Genomic DNA, 11057 nt, shown 5'->3' with positions numbered 1-11057 from the left:
CTTAGCCACTACCAATTTAATTGTTGGTTCCCGGATTCGCCTCTTCATTTTGTTCCTGATTTGCAAAAAATTTCAGAATCAACTGCAAAATGCTCATATTTTGCCCTGAACAGTTGAAAACAGTCCTTTTCTTCCTAGTCGTTACATTTATTCCATCTTTCAATGCAGTGGTATCATTAGAAGTTCAAAATTCATTGTTTAAATTTTGAACCAGCCTTTTGTGTTGACTTCATACCTCCTATCGTAGCATTTGGGGCTATAATAGGATGCCTAGATCTGTTTTTATTTTATTTTTTTTTTTCGCCCTGTCGCTTCATATTTTTCCTGAAAAAATCCGAGAACCAACAAATTAAATTGGTGTGGCCTTACTTTTTTAAATGCAGATGTAGCTCCAGCATTGACTTTGAGCAGTACATGTTATTGGCTTCGTATCCTGACCAAATGTCAGAATAACACATAGAGAGCCATTAGTGAGATGTCCTAAAACACCGTGCACTTTGAAGCATTTCTTGTAGATTATCACATTAAGAATGAATACAGTATTCTTGACACGAATCTACGTTAAATTTGTTAGCAAAATCTCCATACTTTAGAATAGTTTTAGTGCTTTAGCTTAAGTGTTATACATGTAATAACGTGTCACATATCAAGCCAGTATTGGCAGGGACGAACAAAAGCAATAAAAGTAATTCGCTGAATGCCGCCGATCGATGAACATGCTGGACATTGAAATAAATCAGGTCTCTAGGCAAACCGATAGCGTTATTGGTATGCGGAAGATCAAACAGTTATAGCTGCTTAGAACTCAGGCATTTCGACAAGGCCCCATGAAATTAGAGACCAATGGCAAGAGCATAACACTGGGGGATGCTTGAGTTTTAACTATCTAATTAATGAGCATCTTGGACATCAATGTCTTGAGGCAAACCGATAGCGTTATTGGTATACGCAAGATCTAACAGTTATAGCTGCTCAAAACTCAGGCATTCAGACATACACATAAGAGAATAGAAACTAATGGGCATGACACATGAAATGTTGGGGTTTTACCTATAAATATAGCTTGGTAGTTCAGGCAAGATGAGGCAGTCCAAGATGCTTAAATCCCAAACAGTTGGACAAACCCGCAAGAAAGCAGGGGCCATGGCATGGGCTTGTCACTGGGTGCATTCACGTATTCAGGATTTTGAATGGGGGTGGGGGGTTCTTCCCACTGTTACTTAGGGACCAGCAAGTGCCAAAGGTTTGAGTTTCCTGGGGTCTCCCCCGGAAAAAAGTATAAAATTGAACCTTCTGAAATGGTATTTCCTGCGTTTTGCCTTCTTACACTCGTCAACCTGGCTTTAGATGATGCATCATTTCATATGCATACCACAAGTTGCACAAGGTCTCACCAGTATTGAAAATGGGCCAACATACTGCGGGTCAGTGGCACGTCTCTACGCTTGTCTGCTCTGACACATTCGACCCCATGCCATGGCGTCATGCCAAATATCACATTTGGACCACCGCCATCACCAATATTGCACCACTTCTTGCTTGCCCTGCTGGCACTCTATCGGGTACCTGATGAGACATATTGCGGTCTAAACCGGTACACGCCGTTTTACATATTAGTTACCACGTTATCGAGCGAAAGGGAAAGATCGAAGCAGGTTACCCGCCTAATTTCTTTCTATAGATATTCAAAGAAGCAGCCAAGCTGATTGTCCAGACTAGCTCAATATCATATCGTCGCATTTGCCTGGAAACTGAAAAGAAAATAGGCAATTTAATCTATCTGTAATTATACCACATGAATTAAAGGCAAAACCGAGAAAGCGGTTGATTAGCTAATTTTACGAAAGAAGTGTCAAACTCAACACCGATGAGCGGCTCCTTCCATACGTACAATCCCCCCAAAATTAAAATATATAATGTGAGCCATTGTGGGCGCTGTAGGATGACTGTAACTTCAAAACTCGAATGACTCCAAACCAGTTCTGGTATCAGCTAATCATCAAGCTCAATATTATCTTACACATGTCAGAAAACTAAAAAAAATGCCTATACTATAAAAGTTAATTTTAAAATCGAGTAAGTATCATAAGTTCCAAATCATTTGACCTAATTCTACAACAAGAAGTAGTAAAACTTGTGGCTTTAAAAGTATAGCATTTGCTTCTGCAAGTTCTTGGAAGTTCGCTCTATTAGTAAGAATAAAACGTTGTATATACTTAGGGTTGAAGTAAACTATGGCAAATGTGGTAATTGAAATAAGACTTGCTTAATATATGCTTTTACAGAAGGATAAAAAGAGCAAGTCCTCATCTGCAACATCGTCCCCTGCAAAGGTAGGGAAACAAGCATATCATTGCACAAATTTACATAGTTTTTCATTTATATCGTAGTTCTTAGATGTCATAATATGTTTGAACAATTCTCTTGTCAATGAGTACGTAGAATAACTCAATTTAAAGCTATTGTTATTTAAAATACCACTACAGAAGAAAAGCTCCTCATCCAACAGCTGCGGAGGTAGCAGCAATAACCCGTCCAGTGGAGGGAACTAGCACGACCATGAGGGAGAGAGAGAGATGAGCAAGTTTTGTAACGTCAAGCAGCAACCGATGACATTTCTGATCTGCCTTCAAGTGCACCTAAGTCCCGGATGTTCGTGGGTTCCCGGATGTCAATGATGTCCCGGATGTCCATGGGGTCCCGGATGTAAAGGCTTTACCACAACGGCGCACTAACCATTTCAAGAAGGCTACTTGGACGCATTATGTACATGTAGATAGGCCTGTAGAAGAAGGGCTCTAAGAAAGCAAGCATTAAAGACTTAGTCTTTACGGGCTAACATAGAAATTTGCGTTATTGGTACTGTTGTGAATTTATATTCCTTAAATGGTAGAACGTAATGTTCTGAAAATAAAGGTCACGGGTTGTGACTTATATGTAATAGTGATTAGTGATTGGTCAGCAGATCCACAGACAAGAGAAGCGAACATTTAGAATTAGATACAACAAAATAGCGTCCACACTACTGTAATTAAAATATGGAGCGTTACTTAAATGCTGGGTTCAATAATATATATGAGTAGATTCTGGGTTTTCAAACCCTCCTGAGCGTTCCCAATTATGCTAATTAGCTAACGTCATAGAGCGTTCCCAATTATGCCAATTAGCTAACGTCATACACGGCTGATAGTACAGGAAATCACATTTACTGACGAGAAATGTGCACCTTTTTAGCGTGTTTACATGTATTAAGGAATACTCAGGATATGTGAAATTGTGTAGCAACAAGCAAAGACGTACTACGTAGAACATATCACTTGTAGACTCTAGGATCTTGTTGTAGCTTGCATACGGCCGGTATATCTAATATAATACATGTTTGTATAAGTATTAATATAATACATGTTTGTATAAGCATTAAAGTACTTGCTTACATGAATAAGTACTTTAATGCTTATACAAATATGTATTATATTAATTATATAATTATAGTTATAAATATATATTTATCTCCGGGAGGATGATTCCAATATAATAACATAACAAGTAAAAATCTTGTCAGCAAGTGAAAGTAATTAATGTCTAATTGAATGATTTAATGTTAATTATCTGGTGTCACGAATATGGCAATATGGGTAGTCCATACCTTTAGCGCTTTTTCAGCGGACTTTTTGAACGAAAGATGCTATACTAAAGATATTATACTTAAGATATTACTGAATAGTCATGATGATCATAACACACTAGTACTATGAGCAAAATGGCTCATTTAGTGCTTTCGGATACGAAACAATAAAATATCCGTATTGTTCCGTCAACATATTTGAATATAGAGACTGTAATGAAAGCTTTGTATAGAGAAATTCGTGATAAGGATAGTGTCATATATGTCATAGTTTAAATGTCAATGTTAGCAAACTGTATGTATATCAATTTAATGTCTGGGCGATTTTTCGTGTGACTGTGGTCTTAGACTGTATTCAGTATTAAATGCATTGTATCAATGGCAGTACCAATCCGAAAGTTGTGATGAAAAGCAAGTTGCCATGTATCAGTAGATGCATTGGTCATAGTATACGAAGAAGGTAATGTGATAAGTCCGTTGACCATATGTATGTCTGGTTATGCTTAGTCTAGCATCATCATCTGGCAATAAAATCATCAATGTATGAATTATGATAATGTTTGTACATTTTTCTGTCGGAGCAAAAAGATATAAAGCTGTTAACGAGCTTCATTGGTGTCACATCATGATCGAAGTATTGACAGAATTAGTTTTTGGACACAGGCAAAAATTTCATCGCCCAAGATTTCAGAAAGCTTCACAGAACTAGGTGACAGACATTTGGTTCAGGTCATTGACCTTATTGGTTTGGAGAAGAAGGAGAGGAAACAGAGCAAAAGCAATGTTTTCCTTTAATAAACATAAATATAGCCCATGCCACGCTCCTGCAAAACTAATGTGTTGACCCAAAATGGTATTATATAAAGCAAAACGTGAGACGTTTGGTGTAACATAGTTAGCCGCCCATTCCATGCCCCTGCATGCAAAGCAGATGTAAAATGGCAGCAATACTAGTTGAGCAATGTAGATCCCTGCAATGATCTGACAGTCTACAAAATGCCATTAGCATTCCTGTGCATTCCCGGAAAAGGTCGCAATCAATACCAAAGTTCAAGTGTTCCATGGAGATGGATAAGCAGCGTACTTTAGACGTGGTTAAGGGGTTTTACGGAGATGAGTGAGGTTAGCTAAGGTCGCTGAGCACAGATTGAGTAGAAAGTAGTCCACTGAGCCAAATTGCTTCAAAGACATCAACGGTTTAACGAGATGGGTTGAGATTAGGGAAGGTCAGGGTATGATTCTCAGGACCAAGTTCATTTAGATGTTAGGAGGAATGGTCTAGACCATTGAGCAAATCTCTTTTTCTAATAAAAAAGTTGTGAAATTAAATAAGGATACAATCAGGTGTGCACTTGGGAAGATGAAAACGAAAAATCCAAAACCAATCTCAGTTTAATTTTAGAAAGACTGGATTATGAAGTTTAAAGTTGGTAGAGTCTAGGGCCCTGGTCCTTGCAGCAAAAAGCACGGTCGTTGCCTGCTTTGCAACTTTTTTTTCAGGTACACCTATCTATATATCGATCCGAACTCCATCGGCTGAATGAACCACTGTCCAGTACAACAGCGCCTCCTCTCCGGAAGACTTGTACTGCACCGAGAAGGCTGCAACGCTACATGAGGACATTATGATTTTAACCCGCCAGCATTTAAACGCAGATATGCAGCTGCGTTTAAATGCTAGAATAGAAGGACAATAAACTAATTCAAGGATGATCGATGATAATAGATTTTCTTATAATTATACACTTATCTTAGTTGTGGGTATCACAAATATGGAGTTTTATACAGAGCTTTATTTTTAAGGCGGCTAAAAAGTTTCATGATGACCACACCTACATGTTAACAATCAACAATAGCACCATCAACAACAACAACACGGAATAAAAAAATTGTCTTTGACTGCCGTAAGTATATTTGGAGCAACCCAAAATTTAAAACTTATCTTTTCTGCAAGAGCAACACATAATCTGGAATAGCGGGGATCTAAACACAATGTGGCCCGGTTTGCTATTATTTTTAAAACACACACCTTTGGACGTTACAAATCCTATATTGGCATCTGCACTGACAAGGGAAATGAAGCTCTCGACCTCAATTGCTTTAAGACAAATAGCAAATCAGCTGAAAAAATGTCAACCTGATAGCAGCGGGCCTTATCAAAACATCGTAAAGGCACCTGGAGGCCGGTGAAGTCAGTAAACGTTGCATGCTGTTCACTCTATTGAATCTACAGGGCCTAAGTCAACTCATTAACATGGCAAGACGAAGTTTCTGTGTCATAGAGTGCCATAGAGGACCGTTGCATTTTAGAACCGTGTCTTTCTAGTTCTATGTCTGAGACTGAATGGGTTTAGGGTTAGCAGCAGGCACGGTTTTGGGTATATTGTGCGTATCCAAGGACGTAGCTAGATTTACCCAAGGCACGGCTCTAGATAGCATGAACTATCCAGGCCAAGTATGGTAATCTGGATACAACAAGATTGTACCTAACCCATCGTACTTATCAAGAAGAACGCCTTGAGTAATCTTAAAGCAGATGCTTCAGTGACAAAGTCGTAGCCAACTCGCTAAACCAATTGGCAAGTTATTACTTAAAAGGGCACTGTTGATAGGTCCGGCTGCCGGGAAACGGTAAAAAAATTAGAGCAAGGTCAACCTCTGCTTGGAAAGAACGTCCCAACGTGCGACGACCCCATATAGACCCGTTGCTAGGCAGTCATAATAAACCATTCCGCAACAGAGAGGTCACCTATAGTTCAGGGGCATACCCATATAGGTCAAAACACCTGGACTTCACCAGATGGTTTAGGGGTTAGCGACACTGCTTCTCAACTAGAGGTAGAGGGTTTCACTAACTATGCTTCACTTACTTTGCTTGCTACTGGAAACCCCTGTACTTTGTAAATCCACATGACACAGGAAAAAAAAAACGCATAGGTCCCGTATTCAATGTAAAACTTGAGCTACAAGAGAATTCTAGACAGGCCATTGCGGGCAGCAACTTCAGTCACGTTTGTAAGCGACATTGACTCTAACCTTAACCTTAGACGGTGGTTGCTAATAAACTTTAAGTCTCTATTTCTAACGTTCATTCTTCAACCTTCAGTGTATGTATACACCTCTTACACAACAGACCTATACCACACAGTTGAAAAACAATTGTAGAAAGATTGGCGTGCGTGCGGTCTTATCAGTGACAAAAAGGTCTTTGATACCCCCGTCCTTTCTCGACCTTTGGGCACCCAGTAAATCACTTGACGACGGAATGCGGAGAGTGGTAGACAAACACTTGTGTCCTTGTTAACGCGGCAGGGAGGCGTAAGGAGTTGTGTAAAAGCCATTTGAACATAAATAATTGTTAAACGCCACTTTGCTCTTGGATACACGTGTTTTTTGTAGTCGGTCTATTGTATGCAGTTTTTTTCCACAATGTAGGTCACCCCCCACCATCTCACCCAAGTTGTAACCAACAGCTTACTTAGCTATTCATTTTAAAACAGTGACTAAAACGGTCAAGGTAATAAAAACAGTTAAAGAGGACTGCTGTCTAGATGCCTTTTGGAAATCTCTGGAGGAGGTCTTCTTGTGGAATTTGTATTACAATCCGCCTTGCCAAGTTTGTAAACATTTAACACAAGCGCATGGATGTACAAGTGAGGAAACAAGTTCCAAAAGAATGTACCTCTCAACTGACTTTTACCTGTATTAAAATACAACTGAAATGTACGACATCAGGTGAACACCTAGTCAAGACTGTTAGCACACCAGAGGAACTTACTGATCTTCTCCGGTCTACTAAACGTCTGACAAATTATCTTGCCAAATCTATTTCTACCAAGACACAGGAAAAAGTACAATAGATAATACTTTGATAGAATTTTTTGTACCCCTAACAATAATAACTTGTGCATAAATAATTGTTCACTGATCTATAAACTCACCGTCAGTGAAAGTTAGACATTACATCCAAAATAAGAAGGTAAACACACAGAGTCTGGAAAAAGCTTATTCCGCTTGTTTTGTCGACTTGTCAAAAGCCTTTGACTCCATTTGGCATGAGGGACTCCTATACAATCTTCTCTCCAACGGCATTTCAGGCAAACTCTTCAACATAATCGAAAACGTATACAACCAGTCAGAAGCCAGTGTCAAAACTAGGAATGGCCTGAGCGAAACTTTTCCTGTTGAAATCGGTCTTCGGCAAGGGTGTGTTTTAGCCCCACCCTATTCAACCTGTACATTAATTTAGTGACCTCATAGACAAACTAAATGCAGAAAACCTAGACGCCCCCTATTACAATCTTCAAGGTTAGACATCCATAATAAGATACGCCAAAAAAACTGTTACTCAAGCAAATGGATATGATTCTGGAAACGGTCAGACGTTTCAGGTAGTATCCACTATCTTTCGTCAGTGACACTGGAGAACCTGTAAACTCAGCGCTTTTCTCTTGTTTTTGACAGTCTGATTTGGACATTGTACGGAAATGCCCGTCACTCGACGCACACTCTACTGACGGAGGTAAACCTAAGGTTGACGTAAACAGGGAGTTGCGGTCGGACGATTTGTGACAATTGTCGTAAACAACCCGGAGTCAATCAGTCCACGGCACACTTCTACTCAAACACTGTGGACAGGAGAAAAAAGCAAATAAAATAGGGACGTTTCTAAGATTGTCTGTTATTCTTGTTCCCTACACAGAAAGGAAGGAGAGAAGTTATCAGCATGAATTTTTTTATGTCATAGAAAAAACAATAAAGAAAAACATTCCAAAATTATTAACAATATATAAATTATATATAAAAAAGTATGTCGTATGAAAAGGCAGAAAAATTAATCTTGACAATTTAGATATAACTGTATCATAATGTGAAGTAGAAGACATTCCCCGGAAGTCGTTACGATGACAGTTCTATTGAACATATCCTATATAGGGAGACAATATGACGCACTTGGGAAGAACCTTCCGGTTGACAGAGCTTGCTACTTGTAGCCGGATGTTAAACAATGTGATGACGCTTGTTGCAGGTGTTTTTCGTGGCCTTCGAAGTGCGGAATGTGAACACCACACATGTACTCTCTATATTCTCGATTATGTGTAAGTAATATTAGTACATAGATGACATACATGAGCATTGTTTTCATATTTATCTGCCATCCACGTTCCGGCATGGCAACAGACATCTTCACCCATTTTTTTTAGCATATTGACCACTGTCAGGGGGCAACAAAATTTCCTGTTTTTTTATCAGGCAAAAAATCAATGCGCGCTGCTCATGTCACCCATTAAATGTACTTGCTTTGGCTAATGAGCCAAAACCGTAAAGGCCTCTTTCAAATGTTTCCTAAACAGTCAAATTGCACAATACAAGGCTTGGAGTTACCAAACTATGTCGTTGGGGAAAGAAGGAAGTCATTCCCAAATGAGTAACACATGTATTACTGTGCAATGTCCCACCTGAATCAACAGTCCAAAGGCAATGTGTTTATAACACAAAATGTACACTTCGAAGGTCGGTTACCGCGATGCGAGGTACAGAGATTGGCATGTAACATTGTCAGCGTTCATGACACAATGGCTACAATAAATCCATATGCTGAAATCCCATTTAGATGTATCTGCCACTAGAAATGTTTAATTTAAAGACGAGTCACGCCCCGCTACACACAATGAATATAATGGTTGCTTGTGTTTTCCACACAGAGAGGATTAAAGCAATGAGGTCCCTTTCAACGCCCTTGTGAAAAGTAAATACAAACTTCTGAAGGTATGTACAGCAGAGTAAGGAATGATATATATGGACTTATATATACGGCCATGGCCATCGTTTGTCAGCCTCTTTTGGCAAATAAATAGGTTCCAGTCGTTCATATTGCATACAGCCAAAGCTCGAAATACTACCTGTATAATTATGCTGGTTAGTGTAGGTAAACTTGGAGCTGCGCTTTCTGACATTTTATGTATGTATAGCAGTTTCTGAAATCATAGACTAGGTTGTTTTATTTAGCCACGAAAGTCTAAAGAATTAACACGGAAGACAGAAAACATAAGTAAATATGAAGAAAGTTTCCGTCATGGGTACCACTGACAAGGCCATCAAGCTCGTCTATCATATCTCAATTTGAACTTTGACCGTCATTACGTTACGTTTGACAAGTTACTTTTTTGCCTGATATTTCGAATATTGTAGCAGTATGTCAGTGTACCTATATTTTACCGAATCTTTAACCTCTACGTTAAGTTTTCAGCATAACTTTTTCTCTGAGCAGAAGATCCCAGGCATTTTCTCTCAAAACACATGTAACGGTTGCCTGGGTAAAGCTAAGGCTAAGTACATATTCATTTCACTCAAGCTAGGCCTTAATTGCATCTGTTATTTGTTTTCAAATGGAGTCGTGATTTGGGGATGAAGGCAAATCCGACTCCAGTGCTATTTTTAAAATAAAAGTTGTTTTGTTGCCATCCTCAGTGAGTTCAAGTGTTTTTAAGGTGAGTCAAAGGTAAGGTTTGGTAAACTGTTAAATGATAAATGATAAATCGTTGTGTGTATAGCGGTGGTCCAAGTAACGTGTTTATCAAACTTGACAATTTAACTTAAAACAGGGTCATTAATTCTGTTAGCCAGACTTAACTAGAATTAGTCCTGTTTATAACTGCAGGTAGGCGTTTGCTTGAAAAACAGGTGACTAAGAGTGTCAAAAATATCATTAGGAATTTTAATTTCTTTCCCCCGTGAAAACTTTCGTTTGATTTGTGAATAAAAGAATAGCAAGAATTCGTCATATTCACAACAACTTGTTTTACAAGAGACGACGTTTCGACAGCCGTCTGTCATCTTCATCAAGATAATTATAACTGACCTGATATGAAAATGGCAGTCATCGAAACTTCGACTCTTGTTTAAGACATCGGTATTTTAAGTTAGTCTCTTTCACGATGCCAGTGAAATTGGTGTAATTTTTCCGTAACTAAATCTCTTTGAAAATCTTTAAAAGTGCCGTGTTATCCTCGCCTAGTTCAAGTATCCTCACCTAGTTCAAGTGTTTTCAACGAAAATAGAACTTACAGTTTTTTCAAGGTGTTAAAACTGTATTCCATGGCTGTGTTTGGTGTGCATAGTGCAGGGTCCGGGTAACTGGTTTAACAAACATAAGAAACATACAAATTAAAAGGTTTAACATTAAAACAAACTGCAATGTTTTCACAAACTTGTTTGAGCAGCTTAAAACGTTTTACGGTTACACGAAAGGTCACCGTGACAAGGAAGAAAAAAGAATATTTTTGAGAAGGAAGTAAAAAATCTGATCAAGAAAACCCTATCTATTTCCCAGTGCCAGTTTAATGAATAGTAAAAATCGGAGCTCATAATATATACCATCACAACAGCAACGAAGACTAGTTTCTAGTACGACCTTCTGTACACCAGTCTT

General features: G+C 38.7%; 1 protein-coding gene across 3 annotated transcripts in view; it reads left to right on the top strand.

Annotated features, from left to right (window-relative positions):
- The window catches only part of LOC109468909 (vitellogenin-1-like), a 16258-nt gene extending 13033 nt beyond the window's left edge, over window positions 1-3225 (top strand). For all 3 annotated transcript variants that reach the window (XR_002140155.1, XR_002140156.1, XM_019767288.1), the window contains 2 exons: window positions 2286-2333; window positions 2487-3225. Coding sequence is in view for 1 of the 3 variants with exons in the window: in XM_019767288.1 (XP_019622847.1) it covers window positions 2286-2333; window positions 2487-2552 (114 nt within the window). In the remaining 2 variants the exon portion in view is untranslated. The remainder of the gene's footprint in view (window positions 1-2285; window positions 2334-2486) is intronic.
- Window positions 3226-11057: the final 7832 nt, after the last annotated feature.

Source organism: Branchiostoma belcheri, unplaced genomic scaffold, assembly GCF_001625305.1.
Source record: "Branchiostoma belcheri isolate BF01 breed outbred unplaced genomic scaffold, Haploidv18h27 scaffold2, whole genome shotgun sequence".
Classification (NCBI taxonomy): domain Eukaryota; kingdom Metazoa; phylum Chordata; class Leptocardii; order Amphioxiformes; family Branchiostomatidae; genus Branchiostoma; species Branchiostoma belcheri.
The sequence above is the reverse complement of the archived record's forward strand: the minus strand, read 5'-3'. Positions and strand labels throughout refer to the sequence as shown.